At 43.7% G+C, this 26803-nt stretch overlaps 1 protein-coding gene across 1 annotated transcript; it reads left to right on the top strand.

The window, feature by feature from the left end:
* Nucleotides 1–1095: 1095 nt before the first annotated feature.
* YWHAQ (tyrosine 3-monooxygenase/tryptophan 5-monooxygenase activation protein theta) lies at nucleotides 1096–26019 on the top strand. The gene is made up of 6 exons (XM_069850518.1): nucleotides 1096–1246; nucleotides 3130–3515; nucleotides 19532–19655; nucleotides 23265–23428; nucleotides 23808–23903; nucleotides 24945–26019. The coding sequence occupies exons 2-6, from the start codon at nucleotides 3222–3224 to the stop codon at nucleotides 25002–25004; spliced, it is 738 nt and encodes a 245-aa protein (XP_069706619.1). The 5' UTR covers nucleotides 1096–1246; nucleotides 3130–3221; the 3' UTR covers nucleotides 25005–26019.
* Nucleotides 26020–26803: the final 784 nt, after the last annotated feature.

Raw genomic sequence — 26803 nt, forward strand, 5'->3', positions numbered from 1 at the left:
CCCAGCTCCGTGCCCTCCTCTACACTTCCCAGCGGCTCTAAATCCTTTTTATCCTGTGACCCCAGAACTGCCCCCAGTGCTCAAGGTGGGGCTGCTCCAATGCAGAATGGGACAATCCACTCCCTCCACCTGGCTGGGAACGCCGTGCTGGATGCACCCCCAGGACACGGTTGCCCTCTTGGCTACCAGAGCTCACTGCTGGCTTCTTCACTTCCAGGGCTCACAGCTGGCTTCTTGGCTACTAGGGGCTCACTGCTGGCTCCCTGGCTACCAGGCATTCAAAGCTGGCTTCTTGGCGACTAGGTGCTCAAAGCTGGCTTCTGGGCTACCAGGTGCTCTAAGCTGGCTCCCTGGCTACCAGGGCCTCATTGCTTGCTCCTTGACTACCTGGGGCTCCCTGCTGGCTCCCTGGGTACCAGGGGCTCATTGCTTGCTCCTTGACTACCTGGGGCTCCCTGCTGGCTCCCTGGCAACCAAGTGCTCCCTCCTGGCTTCTTGGCTACCAGGGGCTCACTGCTGCTTCTTGGCAACCAAGTGCTCCCTGCTGGCTCCCTGGCTACCAGGGGCTCCCTGCTGGCTCACGGACACCTCTCCAACAACCAGAACCCCCGATCCCTTTCCGCAGTGCCGCTCCCCAGCCTCTCTAGACACCCACGCTTGCAATAACCCCCCGCCCCGTCGTGTCCCCTCGTGTCCCCCACTTCCCCCCCCCACCCCCCCATTTCCCGCCATTGCTTCCCGCCCCCGCGCCTCGCGCCCCCCCCTCCCCCGTAATCCCGCGGCGCGCGCGCAAGGCCCCAGCAGCCAGAACGGGGCGCGGCGGGGCTGGGTGGGGGGGGAATAGGGCGGAGGAGGAGGGGGGGGGGGTTGTAGCAGCATCGCCATGGCGACAGTGACGTCATCTCACCCTGGATCTAATTGGAGGAAACCCCGTGGCCCCAGCCGCAGCCCACGGGCCAACCCGAGCGCGGCCGCCCTGCCCGGCGCTCGCCCCCGCGGCGGAGCGCGGCGCTCCCATTGGCCGCCGGGGCGGGCGGGGGGCGGGGCCTGGCGGGCGGGGCGCGCTGCGATTGGCCGCGTGGGCGCGGGCCCGGCGGCGGGGTAGGCTCGGCCCGCGCCAACGCCCTTTAGCGCTGCCTCTCGCCGGAGACGGGAGCGGCTCCTTTTTCTCTCCGCCACCGCCCAGCAGCGACGCAGACGGATCGGGTGCCGCTCGCGGCCCGGCCCGTAGCGCAGCGCAGCCCAGGTAAACGCGGTGCCGCGTGTGGGACCCGAGGCGCCGCTCCTTTCCTCCCGCCTCCCCAACCCCTATCCCTTTTCCTTCCTTTCCGCGTCCTCCATTTTGTGATGGCGGCGCCGAGCCCTCGGCGGCCCCGAGCAGCGGGAGGAGGAGGCGCAGCCGCCATTTCGCACCCGCCCGGCTCCTTTTTCCCGCTGAAGATGCCGCGATGCCCGCCCTCACCGGGATCGGGACCTCGACACCCCCCCGCCTTCGCTTCCTCTCTGTGGGGGAACCTGGGCTCCGCCGGCACCGGGCCGGGGGGAGCGGCCTCGGCAGCCCCGGCCCGGCCCCCCCGGGCCCCGCAAACCCGGCCCGGCCCGCTCAGTGCCCGCGGGAGGCGGATCCCGAGCCCCGCGATGTGTAACCCCTTCCGCCACCCCCACCTCTCCCTAAGGACGAGCTCGGCTTTGCTGCTGTGTCCGCCGAGGTTTTCCAGTGGGGGATGATGTGATTGGGAGCAGCCCTGAGGAGAAGAGCTTGGGGTGCTAGAGGGTGAGGAGCTCAACAGGAGCCGGCAGTGTGCGCTCGCAGCCCAGAAACCAACCGCGTCCTGGTCTGCATCCAAAGAAGCGTGGCCAGCAGGGCGAGGGAGGGGATTCTGCCCCTCTGCTCCTCTCTTCTGAAACCCCACCTGGCGCCCTGTGTCCAGCTCTGGAATCCCCAACATGAGAACCATAGGGAGCTGTTGGAATAGGTCCAGAGGAGGCTACGAAGATGACCTGAGTGCTTGGCCACCTCCCATATGAGGACTGGCTGAGAGAGTTGGGGTTGTTCAGCCTGGAGGAGAGATAGCCGGGAAGAGAGAGACTTCGGAAGAGCCTCCAGTGTTGAGAGGTGTCCCTAGGAAGCTGGGGAGGGGCTTTTTATAAGCGGCTGTAGTGACAGGATGAGGGGGAATGGTTTTAAATTGGAAGGGGGAAGATTTAGGTTAGACATTAGGAAGAAATTCTTCACAATGAGGGTGGGGAGGCCCTGGCCCAGGTTGCCTGGAGAAGTGGTGGCTGCCCCATCCCTGGAGGTGTTCAGGGACGGGTTGAATGGGGCCTTGGGCAGCCTAATTTAGTGGGAGGTGCCCTTGCTCATGGTGGGGTGGGAAGTGGAACTAGGTGATCTTTATGGTCCCTTCCAACCCAAACCATCCTATGATTTATTATGTCCTGGCTTTGGGATCCACCTCCCTGCCGCACCCACACTTCCTTGGCACACAGAGGCTTTGGGCAAGGCTGAGCATCCTTCTCAGATCGCTTTTAGTAGATCAGTGTGTTCACATGAGGTAAAAAAGAAAAGCAGGGTGAGGACAAAAAGTCCTCTGTGATGAAAAAAACTAGTTATTTCCAGCACTTGGTCTTCAGGCTGCCATCCCTTGACTGAGTGTTCCATCCCCAGTTGGGTTTCTAGGTCATAGTTTCCCTACGCTTGGACCCTTGGGATGAGTGCCATTCCCCATAGTCCTGTGTGGAAGGGCAGGATTCTGCAGTCCTTCTCTCCATGAGAAGCGCCTGGAGATCATAGAATAATAGAATGGTTTGGGTTGAAAGGAACCTTAAAGCCCATCCAGTTCCACCCCCACCCCGCCATGGGCAGGGACACCTCCCACTGGATCAGGGTGCGCAAAGTCGCATCCAACCTGCCCTTGAACACCTCCAGGGATGGAGCATCCGCAGATTCCCTGAGCTACTGCCTCACCACTTTTGTCATGAAGAATTTCTTCCTAATGTCTAATCTAAATCTACCTCCTTCCAAGGCAGTTCGCACTGTGATACATGGTTTTTGGAGGGTTGCAAGAGGTGATGTAAGATGGTGTTCTGTAGTGTTTCATGCTAGAATCATGGTCTTCTTTCTGGCAGGTTTTTGAGGTGCATTCTCCTGTTGGTAGTGTGACGTCCCCAGCTTCTCCTGCCTTTGCTACTATACTGCTCTTGCCCCACTGCCAGCCAGCATGGATAAGACCGAGTTGATCCAGAAAGCCAAGCTGGCTGAGCAAGCTGAGCGCTACGATGACATGGCCACCTGCATGAAGGCAGTAACTGAGCAAGGTGCTGAGCTGTCCAATGAGGAGCGCAACCTGCTCTCAGTGGCCTACAAGAACGTGGTGGGGGGGCGACGCTCTGCCTGGAGGGTCATCTCGAGCATCGAGCAGAAGACAGACACCAGTGACAAGAAGATGCAGCTTATCAAGGACTATCGGGAGAAGGTGGAGTCTGAGCTCAGGTCCATCTGTACCACTGTGCTGGTGAGTGGGGGTTTTATTGTTTCTTCTGGTTTTTTTTTTTTTTTTTTAAGAGAAATAAGCACAATATTCATGTGTGCTGCAGTACTGAGAACTTGGCTGGAGGATATCATGTGAAGTGCTGTGCTGGGGTGGAGGAAGTTGGTGCAGTAACTTCTGTGACCATTACGTGGGTTGCTGTGGGGAGGAAGATCATCTGCATTATGCCATGGGCCCCATATGTGCAAAGGTACTTGAGGCACACTCAATTTTGAGTGTGTTTTGAGTACTTTTTTTTCTTTTTCTGATCAAGTGAGCTGTATGCAGTATTGTGGCAAGTAATTGCAGAGGTGCAGAGAATTTAGCTTCATGACTGTTCTCTGGTTAGTAGGCTTATCTAATCATAAGATAAGCTGAAAAGAAAATGAGAAAACTCTTTTATTACTTCAGATTATGGAATAATGAAAAACGTAAGGTGTGAAGTCGGGCTTGGCATGTCAAACGTGCATCGAAGCCCGGGAATACATTTCTGGGCAAGCAGCAGAATTCCAGACATTACTGATAGCAAAACTATACTGCACTGTAGTGGGAGCTGGAGAGAAGCTGCCAGCAGTGTGGAGGCTACTGGCCTCTGGGAGTTGGGGCTGCAGGAAACGGCGTGTATGTAAGGCAGTAGTAATCATGTGGCAGATAATCTTCAGTGGTTTATTTGTTCCTCTTATTTACTTTTGGGGTTTTTTTTAGTGTGTAGTATTGCAAATATGAGAAAAGGAAGAAGGAAGTTTATAAGTTTTTGAGGTGAATGTATCCTAGATTGGTTGAGGAGGCTTGAATTTCAAGCTGACTGGTGTGGAAGTGACTGAATTTGCCCCTTGATTAAGGCTTCTGGTTCAGGTATGAAGGGGTACTTCCTTGGATTGCACTGAAAACGCCTGTATGCTTCCTTGCATAATGCCACCTAGGTGTTCTCTTTCTAAATCAGTCAAAAAGAGTTATCTTTGCTTGAAAATAATTTGGAAATTTATTAGCATAATGAATCAGTTAATTCCTTAACGCATTTAGAAGATGTCTTCCAAAGAAGCTGTTTCTACCATTAAAGGTATAGTTAACTTGTAACGTTTCCACCTTTGTGAAAGTGATGTGACTTGTGTAGGGCACTGATTCCTGTTCCTTGTGCCAAGAGTTTCACCAGAACCTGTGTGACAGGTGCCAGCCTTGTGCTCCTCCCCACTTCGGAACTAACTTTTTGGGGCCTCAACATAAAGCTTGGTCTTCAAACTTCATCTCTCTTTGTCCTTCTAGCGAATCTATTTCCTAAGAGAAGGTTATGCATAAAACTTCATACCGGTTGCTGTGCCATCTTAACAAGGAGTTCGTGCTTCCCTGAGGAGATTGAATGTGTCTGATAAAGGTGTTGAGCCATTTCATGCAGTGTCTATTCTGAATTTATTCCAGTTGCATCAAATGGTGGACAGCAGGTAGTCTGATGGCTGCGCGAACACGAACCTCTGATGTAAGGAAAGCAAGTTCTTTCTGTGCCAGCTGAATTTTTCCCTGTGTTCTAGTCTTTCTCCCCTGTTCTCAGCTATGGGCTGGTTGGCAGCTCTCTCCTTCCTTTCTCACCTGGAAGGCTGCAGGAAGCAGTGAAGACCGAAACCTGCAGCTGTGCGTGCTTTTCCTGTTCTGGCCGGCTAGCAAAGATGTGCCTGCCTTTAGTGGGAGGAGATGTCAGCTCTCTGAGCCTTCCCGTTTTCACTCTTTTCTTCGAGGGCCATGTGCAGTTCTGTTCTGCTTTGCTCCCTTTCCTCCTCCATGTACAGCTCCTATGGTCTGTGAGTCGGCATCGGAGAGGTTGGAACTCACAATGTGCAGGCACTGCAAAGGATGGGTTTCCTAAAGCTGGTGGTTCTGACTCCTCTTTCTTTAAATGATAATTTCTTCTTTACTAATGCTATAGTAACTGCTTGTAGCTTTCTTAGCCCTCTTGAGTTGAATCTCAGAGATGCTTTTTTTAATTCCAGGAAGGCAGCTAAACTGAAACAACTGCTGGCAAGTAGTATGGAAAGGTTGCTTGTCATTTGGAGTATTTGGGCTTAGCAAGGGTGGATGTGTTGGGTGGAGTACGACTGCTGTTACTCATACTACTAACAGTTTTTTTTCAAAAGGCCTTTTTTTTTTTTTTTCTTTATTACTGGTATGGCACAGCTTTTCAAAACTAAGTATATTTGCTGATGTAGAAGCCCTAATTTAGAAACACTTGTGCTAGCATTACAAAATACCACTAATTTTTGACTAAAAAGGCAGCCACCCTGAATCTGCAATTAGTTTTTTTCCTGAATGCCTCAAGCCAAGTAGATAAGGCACTGGTTTTGGGCATGGTTTGATAAGGAACTTTAAATTTAATCACCATTATGATACAAATATCCAAAATTATGTTGAGATCTGTAGATAGATAGATAAAGATAAAGCTTTTACTGATTAGTCAGTGGTCACAGTAAGATATTCCATCTCATGCCAAGCAGTGAAGACATCTCTTTAACTACCTATCTTGCAAATAGGAGTAGGTGTGATCCAAACCCATTTTAACTGTTAATTTTGTGACTGATAGCTCTTTAATGAAAAAATGGTATGACTTTGTCAAACAGCTTGCGTGAATGTTTTATTTGAAAGGTACACTGGGAGGTTTTATTGGCGAACCTGTATTGATTGTCTAATTCTTTGGTAACATAGAGAATTAATGTTGAATCATCCCTTATGAATCATAGTAAAAAAATTAATTTGAAGCTCTCTTCTCCTTGGATAAAGAGACAGGTTGGCAACTTAACTTTTTTTCAAGGTAAAGTTGAACTATGTTGTTTCGTGTATACTCTGAGCACAAAGTTTATGTTTCTATGTGTTCTGAGAGTGATTTAAAGACAAGGATACTAGCTAATGTATAAGGGATGGGTGCAGCAGCAGCTCTCATGTAATTACTGTAATAATGTGTGGAAGTTGGAAGGTGGGATGTCCAATGTAATACCAATGCTTTATTGTATACACATCCTGCTGTTCGCTGGCATTGGATTTTCAGAAAAGGTAACTTTTGAACTGGAGTTTCTCTGGGGGAACAGATCAAACTGCTGGGTTTTCTGGGAGCCTCGGTCTCTTTGCATAACAAAGCCTTGTGTTGCTTTCAGGCTCCTTCTTTAGAGACAACTAGTGTGAAGGAGGGACTCCAGCACTTGCTTGGAAGTAGTTCATTCTCCACCTACAACTCGAGACTATTTGCTAGTGCTCTGGGTATGTTCAGTTTCTAGTCCCTTGTGTTGTTGGAGCGCTTCTTAGAGCAATATAGATGAGATTCGATGACTACTTGCCTAGAGTTTAAAAGTTAATAAAGATGCAATGGCTAAAATCTTTAGGACTGGGAAACAGCTGTTGCTTGATGGTTACTTATTCCTTATGTGTCTAGCAGCAACTTGAAAGTTTGTTTAAATAAGTTTCTAAGTTTTTGGGGGTTTTTTTTGCATAGAAAAGTTACGTATATGAGGGGTTTCTGTTCTTTCCAAATATCTATTTTACAGTGTCCCCTGTGACAGGGCACTGTGTCCAGCCCATGTTGGCCAGCTTTTCTGGAAATGGGCAAGGGCATCATGAACTTTTATGGGCCAACAGTAACATCACTTGTGCTGTTAATTCTTTTCTGTACCCTCTGGCAGTGACTACAGTGAATAGGCTTGAGCTGTGAAGTGTATCTTATTTCAGTTTTTACTGTCCTAAAGTCGAGAGGATGCTTGTAAATGTTTGATCATCTTTGAGATTGTAGTGTTAATTGTTGAAAGCATGTATTAGTGTGTTGCTCTTGCCAGCTCTGCCTTCCTTCCTTCCTTCTTGCCTGCCTTCCTGCCTTCCTTACCTCCTTCCCCTCCTCAAGGTTGCAATGTTGTTACTACTTCTAGTTTGTGTAATTAAGAAACAATAAATGCTAATAAAAGCAAGGATAAAAAAAATTTCTGTGCTCACTTGTGATTTTTATCCATTTCTTAGATCTGGTTCTAAAGTTAATCCCTTAAAAATAAACAAAACCTCTCCCCCACTAGAAAATAATGCTCAAAGCAGCTTTGTTCAACAGGATAAGTTCATAGTTTCATTGAAATTAAGTTGGTGTTCTCTTGCAGCAGCCAATAGATTCCTCGTGTCAGCTAAAATAGCTGATGTCAGATGATGAATAAGCTAATAAGCTTTGACCATAGCCTTGCTTTTTCCCTATTGTTGCCTTTGGCCTACAGAGAAGTGAAATCTTGATTTTTGTTATACATGCAGAAATTGGCACAAGCATCAGCCTGATGCTGCTATATGAACAATTTACTAGAGTTTTGTCTTGTGAATCCTTTTTCTCTGCTTTCCTAATTTCAGTGAATGGCCAGGGTTTATACAGAAATGGGTAGTGTTGTAGAGGTGAAACTTGCTTCTGAGTGAAAGGATATTAGTCTTTCGACACTGAGAACTATGCAGGATGTGTTTTTATTCTGAAGGTCAAGCATGCTGGTCACTTAGTGCTACTTTTAGACTTGAATTTGTTTTCCTGATAGTAGTTGGGACAGTGTTTCATGTATTATTTTTTTTACCTTTTGTAAATGAAAGCAAAGGCTACTGACTCATCCTGTTTAAGGAACTGACCGAAAGGACTGGCTGCCTCGTGGCTCAAAGCCAGACCATACGCTAATAACATTACTTCTTAGCAAGTCCAGAATTGTGGAGTGAACGTTCAATGAATGTTTTAATTTGGAGAAACGGGCGTCTTTTTGATTGAAGGGAATATGTGGGGAGAGAGTTTTTTCTCCTTTGTGTTCTAAACATGGCTTGTAGCAAACACATTAGCGGTAAGAATTCTGTAACTTAATGCATGAATCTTTTCTAGTTTAATATGTTTGAAACTTAACTTTAACTCATGATCTGAACTTGACTTATTGATAGTTGTATCTTCTCTGCTGTCAGTTTTCCCCCGTTGTTAGACTCTGCTGCTGCAGTGCGACGCTTTTGTGCAAGGAAAACTAAACCTGTTTCTAAGAAAGGACTTTTGCAGAAACAAAGCCTAGAATGCTTCTGAGGTTCTTGAAGCAGCTGAAAACTGTTAAAGCACAACTAAAAATAGTTCAAGGAATTCTAATGGTAGCCGAGGACTCCATTGCGTGCAGCCGTTGCTGCCCCCCTCCCCCTGTGCCTTGATACTGAATTTCTAAAACTCACATGCAAGTTAGTGAAGGATACAAGATGAACGGCGTCAAGGAATTCTGTTTGAGGTTCTGAAAACTCGCACTGTTACGCTGTTTGTGTGCAGTGTCCTTTGGTTTCTCAGAAGCTACTGGGGTGAGTTTATATCACTGATTTGATTTGTGTGGATATCTCCTTCTTGGGGTAAAACTCAGAATAGGGTTAACTTATGTCTGTTAAAAGCAGAAAAAAATGAAGATCAATGGCTTGTCCATTCTTAAAAGCTTAAGAAATGACCACCAGAGAATTGCACTTCTGCGAAGTCCTAGCTCCCAGTAGCTCTGAAAAGCTTGTCCTGAATCTCAACATCCTGTGTGAATCAGGATGTGGAGTAACTGAAAATAGGAAATCGTAGTACCAATGCAGGTGACCAGTTAGAGAACATAGGTCAGCCAAAACCTCATCTATCTGCAGCATCAAAGCCATGTTTTGATGAGGTTAAGCTATAGATTAACTAGCTCAGTTGTAGTCAAGGCCATTAAAGCTTTGTCTATACTACACCTCATTCCACTTGTACACCTAGAATTAAATTTCATAGGGGACATTTACTGGTTTGGTGGCCTTGAGAAAGTAATGTGTGCTCGCTAGGTAGAACTAGTTCTACCAGGGTTCCGGGCCATCTTATTTAAACTGTGTATCACCTAAAAGGTGGGATCCCATGGTCCCTGAGGTCCCTCCCAACCTGGCATTCTATGATTGAACTGGACAACAATGACACAAATTCTAATTTTCTGCTAACGCAGTGAAGCTTCTGACAGATTTTTGTAAATCAGTCACGCTTTCCTGTTAGACAGTTGTCTCGCAGGCATTCCTATTACCTTAGGTGCCTTTTTGATGTAAAACATAGAAGGCTGTGCATCAGAGAGCGAGAAATTGGGGAGGAAAGAACATACTTGAGCTTGAAGGTTATTAGCAGTTGACTTCTTTGTGATGGTACAAATTGGTGTTTTTCAGCACATTATTAAAGCAGTAGATGGTACCAGTTTCTGTATGGGCACAGGAGTTTCTTTTATTTTCAGTAATAGGGGATGCTTGATTTTCAGAGGGAGGTAGTGAGGAAAATGTCAGGGGGAAGGGCTGGTAAAGTGCATGAATATTCTTTCTTTATAAGTTTGGTGGATAAGGTGTGTGATGAATCAATGTTTTTTTTATTTGTGCAGATCTTACCCCTTTTTTAGTTTTATGCTCTTGACCCTTGAGAATGATGGGCCTAGTGTTCCTAGTTGTTACTTGCTGTTCATGTTTAACTGCTTTTGTACTTGACCATAAACTTGAAGCTAATTTTATCACAGGCTGACTAGGTAAGTAAGACTGTTCTTGAACACTTGATTTGTGACACTTACTCCTTATAGCTCTATGGAGTCCATTGGCCTGTTTCTTCCTCATCTTTTCTGCTTCCCAGAATGCTGGAACCAACATCGGAATGCTCCAGCTGAGCGTGCAGCTGATTTGTAAGCTTGTCATTTGCTAATTCACTTTACATCTCAGTAATGGCTCATGTGAACCAGGCACTTCGACACGGGAGGCAGTAAAAATAATTTAAGTGCTGAATTTTACATTCTGTGGTTCAGTACGCCCAACAAAACATCTTGGATGTAAAGATCTGTGAACCAGAAAGTCCTGAATTAGCTGTGATTTTATTTGTGCTTTTCTCTTAATTTGTTAAAGGAATCAAGGGTTCAGGTTACCAGTTTCTGACATTGACAAAAGTTTATTCCTTGCTCTTAACAGTCTTTATTCTGTCCTTTAATTTATGCGATACATCCACTGAAGTAGTTGGACATAGAAGTCACGTTAGGCTCTGGAAACAGAACACTTTGTTTGCTGTGATAATAAAATTCCTAAATATGCTGCATACAGTCTTGTAATGGCAGCCTCGTATTTCCTGGATAGAACTCCTTCAGGAAGTTCTGAAGTTGAATACATTTTGCAAAATTCCTGTAAGCAGAATTTTTTAGATGGAAGTAGGTACCAAGGCCTTAGCAAGACAGTCAAGGCTCACTGACTCTTGTTCTAACAAGGTTATCTGAAATGTTGGCTTCTGGTTTTTGTAACTTATAGGTTGGACTTCATTGTAGGTTGTGTCATTTGGGGAATAACAAATTACTGGCACACTTCTTACATACTGAATGAAATGTTACATTGCTGGGTTTCCTTCAAGGTGAAGCTGGACAAAGCAAAAGGCTTCCAGCTGCACTAAGCGACAGGAAGAAGTGCATTTGTTTGACTAACTTTCTTTCTGGAAGTTGGTCATCACAAGCCTCTGATTGTGGGCTCCCAGAGAACAGAACTGAGGCAAAGGCTCTCCAATGCTTATTTATTATCGTGAAAGGCTAGCTTTAAAGATCAATTATTTCCAGGAGGGTCATTTAATCCACGTAACTCCTGCACACTCTTGCTGATTTTGAGTATTGTTAGTCTAGATATAGCTCAGTCAATCGTTTACTCGTACCTTGAGGGCTTCTGTAACTGCACAGTACAGAAATATTTTTAGATGCAAGTTTAGTCTTTCTGTTTGATTCTGTCATATTATGGAAGATCACAAATGGAGGATCCTGAAGACACTTTCAGATAGTCAGGATTTTGAAGGGAAGCATGTTTACTAAGAGGAAATTTACGCTCCGAGTATTTTGAGCAATTAGAAGTATGGAAAATGCAATTGTGGAAGCATGTTAGAATCACTTTGAGATAAATCTATCTTATAGCAAGAATTTTGTTGTATGGCCACTGCTTCAGCAAAAATCTGTAACTCTTGAAAAGGGAAGTGACTTCTTTTTTTTGAATACCGATTCCTACATTTGGCAGGTGGAAACTGGAAAACTTCAGGCTCTTCCATAAAAACTTAAATAGGCATTCACTGGATTGTTGGCTTTGTCTGATGAAAATCTGTATAAAGGAGAACTTGCATTTCCACCCGCTTCTAGTTCCTGGCTTACGTAGTTCTTTGGGGACCACAGAACTTTCTAACTTCTTGTTTCAGGAGAAATGTAAATTCTAGATGAATAATCTTGGTGCCAGGCGGAAATAGTGTGGGCAGATGTGCTCAGGCTTTTAATGCATCTGCTAAATGGGATTCCAGATACTTCATTCAGTGCCAAACTTAAATATGGACTGATAGTTTTTAAAACTATGTAGACAAAGAATCGGAACCAACCAGAAAAGACTAATTAGGTCACCCTCTCCGTTTCCATGCTGTGTGCTTTCTCAGGACACCTTAAGACCATGCCATTTCTGGAAAGGCATACGTGTATTTTCCTCAGTGTATAACCTGAAATATTAGTGGTCTTGGGAGGTCTGTATGAAAACTATTAATGTCCTCCCAAAAGGAGCTGATGCATAGAGCTTGAATCCAGGGGGATGAAGAGCTTAGTTCTGCTGAATTACACTTCTGAAAGTAAAGCGATCTCACTGTTTCAGCAGGGGACTCTCCCTTTCCTGTCACGAAAACAACCACTGAATGTTAAAACACACCTAGGCTGCAGTGAGTCATACTGTGGACTTTGGAATGACTGATTGTACTTGGAACAGTCGAAGTCTTAATACCAATTTACTAGATGATTAAAACAGGCAGTCATTTGTGAGTAGAAGCTTTATTGAAAGATCTGAGCCCACACCGATCATGTTGGCTGTCAAACACTTCGGAACATTTAATGTGTTTAAATTTGCACTTAAGAGTTAATGTTAAGGGAGTGCATTGGTCTGAGCTGCCTCAACGAATTTTTAGCTTTACTTTGTGACTGCAGTTAGGGTGGAAACCATTTCCCTATAAGCTGCCTGTAGGTGTTTTTTCTCATATTGGATCTTGATGGACCTTCAGAAATATTTGGGGATGAAGAATTTTTCCAGGTATTCTGCAGGCTATAGCCCTGGCTGACTTTATGTAGCGTCATAGACCTCACGTAGTGTACCTGTTGGATGCAAGCTTTTCATCTTCTAGATGAGGCTGTGACGTTGAATCCAGGTTCATGGTGGTGAGCCAGCTTGCTAAAAGAAGTGATGTTGACATCCACTCTGTGTGTGCGCACGTTATTTTTGGTACCTCTTTTCGAAATAGGTTAACAGTTTCTTTGCTCGCCTGTGACTATGATGATCTCAAAGGTCTTTTCCATTCAAATTATTCAATGATTTGGTTTTGTGGGCTTTGGCCAATAAGTGTGCTGTTACAGCCAAGTACAACATTAAGTAATGAGAATTATTTGCTGTCACCCATGTAACATCTGTTCTGGTGGCTGGCTTCAATGCTCCTTAAAAACAAGGCACTTAAAGGTTAAAATAGAGAGCATTCAGTGTCTGCTCAGGAGGGGAAGGAACATCTAGGAAACAGCAATAAAACTCAATCTAGTCTCTGCAAGATCTATGAAAGCTAGTACCTCGTGGAATGGCAGCGCTTCCTCTATGGACAGAGCTGACAAGAGCTTGGTAGAGCTGACAGTAGAGTGCTGCTGAGGAGTCGATTTGATATTCAAGCTGGTCTTTTTTTTCTTTTTTTTTTTTTTTTTCCTTCATATCATTGAACTTTTTCCATCACAGAGTGAGGCGGATTATATTTTTTTTAATGATAATATGCATTTACACTGATTAGTTCATTCTTGTATTAAAGAAGAGTAATGTTATTGTTTTTCGTTTTTTCTAGATGCTTTTTGTCATACCAGTTGAAGTCCAACAGAGGACTTTGCAGGTTTTAGTAATTTAAAACAAATACGAATTACTCCCTGCAAACTGTTACAATGCTTGCTTTTAAAGAATAGCACTTAAAATCAGATGCCCAAAAGTTGAAGGTGGTCTTGGAATAAGATATGTAGGCCTTAGGCTGAATAATAATGCTGAAACAGTGCAACTTTGATTTCAAACTTCTAGACTTTATTCATGAAACTCTTCTAGAAATTTTGAACATCGGCAGCTCCTTCTTGCTAAAGGTTATGCAGCAGCTTAACCAGTTTATATTTATGAGGGCAAATGTTTGGGCAGTATTGCTGCTCATGATAATTGCTTTTACATTGACTTTTTTTTCTTCTGGTGGAGCAAAAGTAACAATACACCATACAAAGTTGGTGAGAAATGCATATGGCAATGTAGATCAGCCTTTTAATAGAATAACATTAAGTAACTTGGTGCTGGTGATGTGACCCAAACGTGTCGTAGGTGTTGACATCTGAGTGATGATGGCATTGCAAATATTTTGAGTTACTTCAGTTTACCACATTGAGAACTTCTGTCAATACTGACACATGACATCTTTAGCTTGCTTTGAAAATTAGCCTTAAACTACTTGTGATCAGTAGATAGTTTCTGGAGCTGACCTGGTTCGTGTTCATCCTGTGGTATCGAAGGGGTAAGAGTGAAGAACGTGTCTACTAGTTCATGGTACTGGAGTGCATGCAGAGACTTACGCTGAGGTATTTGCTTTTCTTACTGAAGTTGAGTTCCAAATGGCACAAGGTCTGCATGTGCTCAAAGGTCAATTTGGTATTCCTGAATTTAATTCACCTTTGCTGTCGGCATTTTTTATAGTTGAATATGTGAGTTGATAGAACACCACAGATCAGATAGTGCCACCTGTATGTACCGCACAGTTAAATTGTACAGAAACTATTCCATGTACACTGTGGTTGAACTTGGCATCTCAGGCAGGGTTACCCTTAGGCTTAGATGGGGATGTGGGAGTTGGTGGGACTTCTTTTGTCAGCAGGAAGCTTGAAAACGGGGAACAGAAAGCATATGTGGAGTGGGACTGGTACCTGAATTTCAGGGCTGTATGTGTGCTGAGGAGAGGCTGGCTGCATGTGTGCACAACAAATAATTATGAAGGAGCTGTGTCTTCAGGGAGCTGCTTTGCCTGTATCAGGCACTTCAAGTACAGATACGGCTGGTGTATTCCTTGAGGGCTTGCTCTTCATAAAGCTGAAATAATGGGAAAGGGATGAGAGCAGATGAATTAAACTTAATATTTCTGGCCCAAGTTAATTGCAGTGGTCTAGTATTGCACTCACATGTTCAACCCTTGTTCCTGGTTGAGCAGAGGGGAAAAGACTAAGAAAGGAGAGTTGCTCAGTTGGGAAAGAACAAAAGTAGAACCGGAGAAGGATCCAAAAGGCAATTGCAATGTAACTTTTGCTTGGTATGTAAAGGAATAAAGTCTACCAGTAGAGAGAAAAAATTGAAAATACCTTTAAACTCTAAAGGAGGAAAAAGTGGATTGCTGGGTTGCTGCCAGACTCCTACCTGCTCCCTACAGCTCCTTCAGGCAGATACAGATCTGTCCCAGGGACTAGTAGCCCTTTGCTGCTGGCATCTCTTTAATAGATAAATAAATAAGCCTGCCTTCCATAGGAGGGAAAACAATATTGTATGTGAGAATATGATGCTCTTATAACAGCAGGACTGTTGGGATACTGAAGGTAGAAATAAATTGAGTTGGATGAGCAGCACTAATGGGAAGTGGAGTGGGAAATCCTATCACAGGAGGACAAGTGTGCACCTTGAGAATGATGGGTCTGCGTCAGGGAAGTGGCAAGATACCAACTACAAACTGTCACAGCGCAAACCTGCTCTAATGCAAGCGCACCAGGACACAAAGGGTCTGATTTGAGGTTAGAGTTTCAATTCCTGTGCCTGCCTACTGCTCGTGGTTCTGGGAGTCACCCACCGACAGGGCAGGCCAGCAGCTCAAATATCATGTGGTTTTTCTTGGCAGCGTCTGAGGCATGTTTGACGTTGTAGAGCACGTAATTGCTGGTTGTTCAGGTCTTGGTTTAGAAGGTGACAAGGGCAGTCACAGTTCTTAGTGATGATGGCAACTGTATTTTGGTGCACAACTTTCTCTGACCAAAATAAAAAGCGATGGGCGTGTTTTCTGGATGTGATGTGGATGACAGTTGGTGTGGCTGACTCCATCACAGAATCAGTCCTGTGGCAGGGCTTGTCTCTCTTTAGGTAAAATTAATCATATTAAATTTTTAGGTTGGCCGAGGTCTGCTTTTTATCTCAATACCTGTATTCATTTTACTTGCTATCAACTGGTGTTTAAAATGAGGATTCCTGGCTGGTTGCTGTTGGGTGGAAAGGTAGAAAAGCCCAAGTGGGCAAAGATAGAGAACAGATGTAGGAAATCTTGAGTTTTCCTGGCTGTTATTGACTCACAGCAGTGTGAAGTAAATAATTTCACTTACTGTCTTGTGTGTTATTACTGCCCCACCAACATTTTGTCTGTGAAAGACACTAAGATGCCTTCCAAGAAATTATGATGCTGTCCCAAGATGAATGGCTCACTAAGTGTACCAAATACATTATCGATTCAAAAGATAATGTCTGGCTAGGTAAATAGTCAGCTTTACTCAAAGTCTTGTTTGTATTCTGTTCTATCCCACATGATTCATGAATGAGATGTTTTTCCATTTAAGGCTCTTAAAAACCAAACCAAATATGTAAAGACCGTGAGGATGTTCCACTGTAGCTGATGGAGGCACAGCTGGTAAGGATTACAAAGCCCTCAAGATGAACTGGGAGTGGGAGCTGCTGACTGGGCAGCTCAGCTCTTCCAACTGAGGAGTGAGTGCCTATCAAGCAGTGTACACAACGGACCTTTTGCTGTCTGAAAAAATATGGCTCACTCCCAGCATCCACTTTTTTCCCTAAGTTTCTTAGAAATCTGCACAGAACCACTGGCTTTCATACCTGTGTGATGGAGGCAGCGCTTTCGGGATGCACTGACTGTAGTGCTATGCGATTGTGTTAGGGCTGGGGCCATGGCATAGTCCTTTTGCGCTCCTGGAAGAAGTGTGTGGCCTTCTCCATCTGAAAACAGAGTGGGCATTAATACTCTAGGGAATGTAGGTTTTGAGGCTCAGCTTAGATTAGACACGCTGAAGCACTCCTGTAAGCATTATGTAGCGTACGCTAGATTCCAGGGTGTTAGTATTTTTAAGCCATAATCAAGCCACATCAGTTACACGCAATACTCCACTGCTGGAGCCATTGCCAAAGGCTGACTTTTATAATAAGATGAGTAATATTTTTTTGTGTGCTAAGCTTACAATAAGCCTCTAGGTTTCAGGAAGCATAAAAGAAAAATGCCTGAATATTCAAACATCTCAAAGTTTGATGTCGGCATTTAAATGAACAATCAAAGATACAGTTTTGTCAAATATCTGGTTTAAAATCCTGTACAAATCTTTCCTGGGTGGCTGGTTGGCGCTTCTTAGATTGCTGCATAGTTTTTCACATCTAAGCTGAGCACATGGATATATCGCATTTCTGCTGCTTAATGCAGTTCCAGCCTGAGAATGCCCTTCAGAGGCTGCAAGTTACTCTTTGGTCATGACTGATCCAAGAACTTTTCTAAGCTATTACATGTCAACTTTCTTGATTCTGGGCAGTTTCCTGCAAAATCAAACTTCTATGTTAAACTTGAGGTTACTACATTGTTATTTCTGAGGCTTTCAAACTGTTTTGGGCAGTGTTCTGCTTTTATGGCTGGCGTTGACATCTGTCATAGGAGAAAAGCATCAGGAAAACATCAAGCCAAAACATGACGTTTTTCTCACTGCTGAAACCTGTAGAGTGGGAGTAATTCATTCTAATATGGGAATGACTCATGCGAAATAACAGTATTAAAATGGAGTTGTATTTCCCATCTGCCTATGGTATTTTAACTCTTGTTTAGAAACATTCCTAAGGTTTTGTTGCTTTTTCCATAACACCAGTGTTAGGGAAACGGTATGGTGTACCATTCAGTAGGTTTGCTCAAGCTCTTGCATACCTCACTGTGTTAAACTATTACACAAATTCCCCACCTATCCCTATGCCATACTAGCCTGTGTCTGGTCTTTGGCAGTGGTTTTCCAGCCTTACAGAAAGTCCTTAAGATCATAGAATCATAGAATGGTTTGGGTTGGAAGGGACCTTAAAGATCATCCAGTTATACAGCCCCTGCCATGGGCAGGGACACCTCCCACTGCACCAGGCTGCTCAAGGCCCATCCTAATGCCTGTTCCTGATTTTGTAAGTGGAAGAGCATGTCAGGCTCAGCATCATCTTGCCCTCACTGTGGTTTCTTTAGGGTGGTGGCTATGGGGCTTGTAACTGCTGTTTCTTGCTGCCTTGTAGGGGGATCTCTGAAGGGAGCTTGTTTGTGCCAGGGAAATCATGGGGTCATCATACCTGGAGGTGTTGAAGAAGTGTGTAGGTGTGGCACTTTGGGACACGGCTTAGTAGGCATGGTGGTGTTGGGCTGATTGTTGGACTTCATGACCTTTGAGGTCTTTTTCCAACCTTTATGATTCTGTGATCCATGGTAAGCACACTGTGTGGACACAAAAATGCTTTTTTCACCCAATGGAAGCACCCTACTGCAAGTGTCAGTTTGAAATAATTGCCAGCAGCTCAGATGGACTTGGAATGAGTAAACACTTTCAGCTGGATTGCTCTGCTACCGTTGGTAATTAAAGGAAATAATAATGGTGTGGTGGTATGCATAGGGAGTAGGTTTGTGTCTAAAATTAGCTTGTTTTGATTATAGTGCTACAGTTGCTAATTAAAATGCTAAGGGGGTTTGCCCTGAGAGCTTACAGTTCCTTAAACATCTGATTTAACTACCTGCCCTTTGCAGGCTTGTGGAAACTTTCAGTTGCTTTTATGACCTGTTTATTTTCCGAGTAACAATGCAGATCCTTATCAGTTAAATTCTCAGTGTAAAGTTGCTGTGAGAGTTGTGGGTTTTCCTTGAGTCTATTGGAGCTTATTCACATCTTTTGTCAACTTTGGAGAACATGGGTCGATTGCAGTAAGGAGTCCAGTAAAGTCACTGGGACTTAGAGACAGGGAGGTCACCCAAAGCTGCTCTCCTCTGGGAGTTCTCTGGAGTTCCCCCCTTCACTGGGGGAAAATCCTATTCCTCTTTTCTCCTTCACCTTCACCTCTATCCTGGAAGAGCTAAGAGGCCTCGCAGCCTTGGAGAGAGAGTTGTCTCCTCTTGCTAGAGGGTTGTAAACCTTTCCCTGTCCCTCTGGCTATCAGGCAAGAGAGCTGTGAGCAAGGGGAATAGCGTTAGCAGCAACTCGGAGTGTGCTGGAGAGCACTGTGTAGTTCTTCCTGTTCCTGGGAGTGGCAGGGCAGATGCGAGAGATGCCTCCCTGCTGCGCTGGAGAGGGTGTTACTTTACAGCCTTGCAAAAAGGTGGCACGGTTTGAGACTGGTTACCAACTAGACAGGTTCAAATCCTTGGCTGTCTTGGCTTTGGTGAGCTGGAGATCCCTTATTGCAAGTCTGATGAACTCAATTAATACGAAGAATAGCAGAGTTTTCTTTCCTGTGACATGGGAACAAGTTCTTACTTACAAATAAACTTGAAACTTTCTGTACAGCATTTCATTTTTCCAGTAAAAGCTTACTCATTTGCAACAGCATTTTTAAAATGAAAACCAAGTTCAGTTACAGGTACTGAAACTATGCACCAGTAAGCCTTTTCCTGTTAACTTTTCTGCACTCTGATCGGGTGGCAGACTCATCATCTTAATGTAGTTTCTAGCTTTCTGCCTTCACAGGATTAGTTTAAATAAGTCTGCATCTATTTTGCTCAGGGATATGGTTTAGTAGTAGACAGGTATGGTTGGACTTGATGATATCAACGGTCTTTTCCAACCAAAAGATTCTATGATTTAAAATGCTCTTTAAACTCCTTTATCCCTTGTAGCAAACATTTGAGTCCACACAGACTTTCCGGAGAGAAGAAAAATAGATTGAATTTAGATGCAACAGCATATGTGATACGCCAATATCTGTTGTTTCAGGAGCTGTTGGACAAATATTTAATAGCTAATGCAACTAATCCAGAGAGCAAGGTATTCTACCTGAAGATGAAGGGAGACTACTTCCGATACCTTGCTGAAGTTGCCTGTGGTGATGACAGAAAACGTAAGTATCTTCTGGGCTTTGGGTCTGTAATCTATAATAAACTTCAGTTTGGGGCCAACAGGGAGGGAACAGTAAATGAAGTGTGTGTGGCAGTGTCTTACTCTGATTTCACGTGAGTTGGCTGGGTGGGAACAACATTTTAGTTGGAATATCCAGCGTTCACACAGATGGAGGGTGAAATTCTGAATAGACCTTAAGCATAGCGTGCCAGGGAATTTTAGCTGGTGTTCCCATTGTCTACCCTAAATTTCTGGATAGTTGTTCCACGCTGCTTATTCAGAGCTTCTGGAAAATTAGGTAAAGGCCTGCTAACGTATTTAAAGTTGTTTGTATTTCCTTACTAGCATAAAGTTGGTGAGAAAGAGTAGAGATTTTTACTCCAGGATGGAGTCCTGGTGATCCATAAGTTTTAACCATTTCAGTGTGAAGCAGAACACATAGTCACCTGAGTTTGTTAGGAAGGAACAAAATTACTAGGTCATTCCACTGTCCAAAAAAGTGTGAGCTGCACTCTGGAGGGGTTGATGTTCACAGGGATAATACTGTTCCTGTAGTTTTAGTTTGCCCTTTTGGATTCTGCAGAAAAGGCCTGGGTATCTTCACAGCTGGTAGTGTCACTTGATACTGGGCATTCTGAGAATGTAGAACATTCTTAGAATTTAGAACATGCACATAAGTGGTTGTAAGGCCCTCAGGAAGCCCTTCTGGGGAGCTTTTTAACTCTCTATTCAGAAGATCTGTTGAATTAAGTTTTAGAACTGTCTTGCAAGGTGCCCAGGTACTGCTGTGATGTTAAAAACTCTTGGTATGGCATAAGGTAGCGGTAGGCTTCTCCATAAACTAAAATTAGTCCTGGAGTGATACTGTGATGCAGAAAGGAGAAGGACTGTTGGAGCTGGCAGAGCGCTGAAGTGTCTGTGTCTTTGGGTTGGACATGGGAGGCATCTGACAGTGCTGGCCCGTTTAAACTGATTGAATTGCAAAGTGGGGGGACAGAGCTGATTGTCACTTCAATAAAGGCTTTGTTAGCCTCCTTGTATTGTAGGAGCATAAAAGCTTAAAGATGAAAATTTATGAAATGACGTAAAAGTCTTTGCATTAATGAGTTGCATTCAGAAATTCTTAAGCCTTTGCCTGACTGGAATGACAGCAGCAGGTCCAAGCATAGTGGAGACAACTTTTCTTTGGCTTTCACAACGATAGTTAGATTTGTATCTTGTCTCCAGCAACAGTTTCAAATCTGGGGTTGTCCCAGAGGAGAAATACCAGCTTATGGTGGCAAAAAAGGCTGCATTTGAAGTGATATGCATGCTGGTAGGGGTGCTCAGCGTAGAAGAGGGACTGATCGATAACCTTACTAGCGGATCTTTGTGTTCTGCTGGGGAGTTACAGCCTATGTTTGTCACTAACCATGCACTTCATTCTTGACTTCTCGCAAAGTTCCAGGAGTTTTACTTGAAGCTCTTTTGATTTTCCACCCCTAAGCATCTGTTTATTTTCTCTGCTTCAAATATGTTTTATGTAATTACAGGTTATGGCGGTTTTGCCTCTTGTCACCTGTTAGAATCATAGAATAGTTCGGGTTGGAAGGGACCTTAAAGATCATCTAGTTCCAGCCCCCCTGCTATGGGCAGGGACATCCCGGTGGATCAGGTTACCCAAGGCCCCATCCAACCTGGCCTTAAACACCTCCAGGGATGGGGCAGCCACAACGTCTGTGGGCAACCAGGGCCAGGGCCTTACCGCTCTCATGGTGAAGAAATTATTCCTTATATCTAGCTTAAATCTGCCCTTCAGTTTATACCTGTTCTTCCTTATCCTATCACCACGAGCCTTTATGAATAGTCCCTCTCCAGCTTTCTTGTAGCCCCCGTCAGGTACTGGAAGGTCGCTGTAAGATCTCAGAGCCTTCTCTTCTCCAGGCTGAACAAGCCCAACTCTCTTAGCCTGTCCTGGTACGGAAGGTGCCCCAGCCCTCGGGTCATCTTTGTAGCCTCCTCTGGACCTGTTCCAACTGCTCCATGTCCTTCTTATGTTGAGGATTCCAGAACTGGACACAGTACTCCAGATGAGGTCTCACAAGAGAGGAACAGGGGGACAGAATCCCCTCCCTCGCCCTGCTGGCCACGCTTCTTTTGATACAGCCCAGGATACAATTTGCCTTCTGGGCTGCAAGTGCATGACTGGCTCATATCGAGCTTCTCATTGGCCAGCACCACCAAGTCCTTCTCTGCAGGGCAGATCTCAATCATGTCATCCCTCATCATGTACTGAAAATGGGGATTGCCCTGACCCAGGTGCGGGAATTTGCACTTGGCCTTGTTGAACCTCATGAGGTTCTCACAGGCCCACTTCTCCAAGCAGTCCAGGTCCTTCCAGTGTGGCAACTACACCACTCAACTTGGTGTCATCTGCAGACTTGCTGAGGGTGCACTCAATCTCGCTGTCAGTATCATTGATAAAGATAATGAACAGCAGAAGTCCCAGTACAGATCTCCGAGGGACACCACTTGTCATGGAACTCCATTTGGACTTCAAGCCATTGATCACTGCTCCTTGAATAAAACCATCCAACCAGTTTCTTATCCACCGTACACCCATTAAATCCATATCTCTCCTATTTAGAGAGCAGGATTTTGTGGGGGACCGTGTCAAAGGCTTTACAGAAGTCTAGACAGATCACAACCATTGGTTTACCTGTGTCTCAACAAATGAATAACCCATCAGTACTCGTTAAAGTGTGGATACTGGAAAACCCAAGTCTACATTGTGACTTTCTTGAAAACAGATCCTACTTATGAAACTCCTTTTTTTCCAGCACTTTCTAGAACTATTATGGTATTAGCTCCCTCAGAGAGCTGGATTCCGAGCTCTGACAATGGCCTTTCTTTTCCTGCAGCCTCCTTCCATTCTGCCGGTATGTTTAGGGTGGCTGTTGGCACTTAGTTTTGTATTGGAAGAGAATCTGAAATGGACAATAAATAGCACTGTTTAAAGTGTCCGCTCTGGCCTGGTAATCTCTTTTCTTTGTGGTATTTCTCCCAGTTATTTTGGCCACGACCTTGGGGATTTTATCTTGACCTGATTACACTTAGTCTTTGGAGGCAAACTTTCAGTTTTTCAGGAACATGCAGTACCAGTCTTCCAGACTCCCTCAAGAGGAGGTAGGGCCATGCAGACAGTAGCTGCCTTCACTCTGCATACTTGATTCACATGAGCGTGTCCATCTTGTGCAAGGAATGAAGCAGTTTTGTAGAACAAGTAATGCACAATTTCTATTTTTTTTGTGCCTGAAGTGCCCAAGGCCACTGAGGTAACAGTCATCCTGGATTCTTGTGTTTACCAGCTTCTGTATCCTTATCAGTCTTCTAAATACCTTTGCCGTGTAGTAGCTTAATTTGCTCCCTGCCTTTTGTCAGTGTGGCAGCTTTACTTAAAATGGGTTTAAAATCGTTACATTGATTAAAGTAAGTGCAGTGTTCTGCAAAGAGGAGGTTTCAAGAGAGGACTGTTCAGTCTCCCACTAATGGAGTGCTTTAAATAGTGATATCTTTAAGAAAAAAAAAACTACAAAGGTTAATGTTGAAATGTTTTCCATTCTTTTAACAGAAACAATAGAAAACTCACAGGGAGCTTATCAGGAGGCATTTGATATCAGCAAGAAGGAGATGCAGCCAACACATCCCATTCGCTTGGGTCTAGCTCTTAACTTCTCTGTATTTTATTATGAGATTCTCAACAATCCTGAGCTTGCCTGCACGCTGGCAAAGACGGTAAGTTACTTTTTTCCTTCTGTGTGCTTGTGGGGACAGTAGAAGAGAGTTTATGCTTCAAGTAATATGAATGGTTATTTCCAGAGTTTATGCAGGAAATTATCCTATTTAATGTATCTCGTTTCCAAGCTGGTTTTGTTAGTGGGATTAAAGGAGTACAAGCCAGCTGTACTTATAATGTGACTTAAATTTTCAGCAATGTGGCGAGCTTTAATTATGCCATTTTTATGTGTCTGTTTCAAACTAAATAATTCAGGTTCATTAACTTCTACTGTTGCTTCTTTTTGTTCATTTTTCATCTACCTTTACTGATAGATTTAGTTTCTGGTTGCTTAATGATCAGTTAATAGAAAGAATAAAGATGGCTTAATTATTCTAGGCGTTTGATGAGGCTATTGCAGAACTTGATACACTGAACGAAGACTCATACAAAGACAGTACTCTCATCATGCAGTTGCTTAGAGACAACCTAACAGTAAGTTGCTTTTTCATGTCCTATCTGGTTCTGTAACCAAGTATTTTTTCCAGTTAAACTGAATTTGTGATGGATAAAGAAAACCCTATTTCACTCTAGCACAAAACATAGCACTGATTCAGGGTCTTGACCCTGTTTATACCTTAGTTAGAATGTCGTGTAAGTTGATGTCAGAACTTGGTGCTGTGTAATGTAGAATAACAGCTTGGATAGCTCACGTTCTTCAGTTTGCTATGGAAGGGGAGAAAGTGCATTCAGGTCTTAAAGTACAGATAGAATAAGGAGTCAGAAAAGAGCAGTCTGTGATCTGTCAGGGATTCTTAAAACTTTTTTTATGACTGCCTCAGAGACAAAACATTTTTCCCGTTGTACATCCAGTGCAGCTTGCTATATTCATTTTCTGAATTTTCATGTAAAAGAAAAAATCCAGAATTTCAGAACAAAATTAGTTGATATTTGAGTATTGAAATTAACTGTTTAAGAAAACTGCCTAATGGGACTACTAGATTCTATAAAAATATATAACTAGAGGAATTTTTTAGGGAATACTGCTGGATATTCACTGTATTTAAAATCACAGCAGCATTTATTATTCTGCAATGCTCCCTTCAGTAGAAATGCCTCTTATTAGCACTATAAAATGCTTAGCTTCAGTAACCAAAGTGATAACCTTCACTTTCAGGGTTCAGACTGCTGCTTTTGAGATTGCTGTTACTCATGAAACTGTCATTCAGACCTGTTGAGTGATGTAGGACCAATGACAGTTCACTATTAAGCACAGAAATCTGGACCTGTTTAGGACTCTGCTCTGCCTCTGATCCCCGAGGTGCAGAGCTGGTTGTGCCTGGGGCACAAGGAGCTGTTTCCAGTTACCTCTCTGAGCAAGCACTGGAAGCCAGGGTTGTACAGCTCCCACCTGCTGGTGCTTTGTAGACATCCTCAAGTCAAATTCATCATTGTTTCTGTACAGTCAGTAGTTGTTGCATTTTGGAAGTAAAGCTGCGCTTCTGAAAGCTGACACTGTATTTCTTTTCTTTCTAGTTATGGACATCAGACAGTGCAGGAGAAGAATGTGATGCTGCAGAAGGTGCAGAAAACTAAACTGCACACGGGGCATCATCCTCCCTTTCCTTCTCAAGAAACCTTTTTACACGTCTCCATTCCTTATAGCTCCACTTGGATTTCCTATAGCAAAGAAAACCCATCCATGTGTATGGAAATCAATTTATAGTCTTTTCACACTGCAGCTTTGGGAAAACTCCATTCCTTGATTTGTGTTTGTCCTGGCCTTCCTGGTGTGCGGTTACTGCTGTAGAAAAGTATTAATAGCTTCATTTCATATAAACATAAGTAACTTCCAAACACTTATGTAGCGGACTAAAGTGTACCTGGTATTTAAAAACAAATCTGAACCAGTTCCTGCCAGTCGACTGTGTTTTGTATTACAGTAAGATATGAAAATGTAGTTAATTGCAACTAAAGAGTGTTCCACATTAGCTTTTGATTCTCCACATTCCCTCCTTATTCTGCAGGGTTTCCTTTCCATAATTGACTTTCACACGCTACTGTATATTCTTTTCAGTAGGAATATGGAAGTATTGGGCCAGATCAAGTCGAGCATTTCTAGTTTGGAAAATGACAAATTGAGTCGCTTCCTGTATCATGTAATACAGAGGCTTGTGTGTTTGACAACAGGGGCTTTTCTTAATCTTCAGTTGCTGCTGTTTAAGTTGGAATCCCTTCCCAATAAAAGTTCACTTACACTCCCGCCTTCGTAGTTCTGGTATTCACTTTACTATGTATTAGAAGCAGCATGTTACTGCCGGAGTACAGGCAGTGCTTTTTGGCAGACTAAAGTGCATGTCATTTCTTAATACACTGGAATGGGAAAACCAATTGAAGTTCACATGTCCAAGTATAAAATTTAGTACTTTTCCATGCAGGTTTGTGCACATGTGAGAAGGTGTCAAGTTTGTCCAGTGATTGTTATTTAGAGAGTTTGGACCACTATTGTGTGTTGCTAATCATTGATTGTAGTCCCAAAAAAGCCTTGTGAAAATGTTATGCCCTCTGTAACAGCAAAGTAACATTAAATAAAATTACATTTTATAAACCACTTACTGTTGACTTGTAACAATTCCATATAATCACTTAAGGGCTAAACTTAACTGTAAGTATCTTACACTAGAAGTATCTTTCTCAAATTTAGGGCATACTTCTAAAAAGTCTGCTCTTAAATGAACTAATTTCGTATTTGAGCAACGTTCGTTTTATGACAATGCCCTGTATGATTTTTCATAGTTAACCTGACATGTGGACTTCGTAATAACTAAATCTCCTTGAGCTGATGGCTTCCCCCTAATAATGACCTGAGAAAAAACAGCCACTTTCTTGATATTCTTCCATGGCTTGCAAATCTTCCTATCTAAATTACGCATTTTTTTGTAATCTCCTGAAATTCCCTAATAATGTTCTCCCATTGTGTTTTTTCACTGATGGTCATCATCATTACAGTATTCCAGCTACACTCGTAGAAATTGAGAGGAATTCATTCTGCTCTAGAACATTAGTTTGTGTGCTGCCACATCATAATCTGCTTCCCGTTGTTCTTAGTCTGCTTTTAGTTTTCCCCCTTTGAGCTTTTTGTGGTAATGCGTTGCGCTGCCTCTTTTTTTTTTCTTTTGGTTTTTGGTTTTGGTTTTCTTTCCTCCCCTAGATCACTTAGGAGTTTTTTTTCCTAAACCTCTACCTCTTAGTTTCCCATGTCAGTGGGTTTTTGAAAATATTTAACTCCTCTTGGTGTCCTGGCTAGACAGGATATGACGTTATGAAAAAGGATGTATTGCAAGTCCTTGCAGGCTTCTGATGGTACATCTTCCACCTTCCATGGTTTTGTTCAT

Source organism: Phaenicophaeus curvirostris, chromosome 2 (assembly GCF_032191515.1).
Source record: "Phaenicophaeus curvirostris isolate KB17595 chromosome 2, BPBGC_Pcur_1.0, whole genome shotgun sequence".
NCBI classification, from domain to species: Eukaryota; Metazoa; Chordata; class Aves; order Cuculiformes; family Cuculidae; genus Phaenicophaeus; species Phaenicophaeus curvirostris.

Excerpts from the sequence above, each read along its gene's own strand:
- YWHAQ (XM_069850518.1), top strand. The coding sequence starts at position 3,222 with ATGGATAAGACCGAGTTGATCCAGAAAGCCAAGCTGGCTGAGCAAGCT. Across the intron at positions 3,516-19,531 it reads CCATCTGTACCACTGTGCTG|GAGCTGTTGGACAAATATTT; the intron begins GTGAGTGGGGGT and ends CTGTTGTTTCAG. Across the intron at positions 23,429-23,807 it reads CCTGCACGCTGGCAAAGACG|GCGTTTGATGAGGCTATTGC; the intron begins GTAAGTTACTTT and ends TAATTATTCTAG.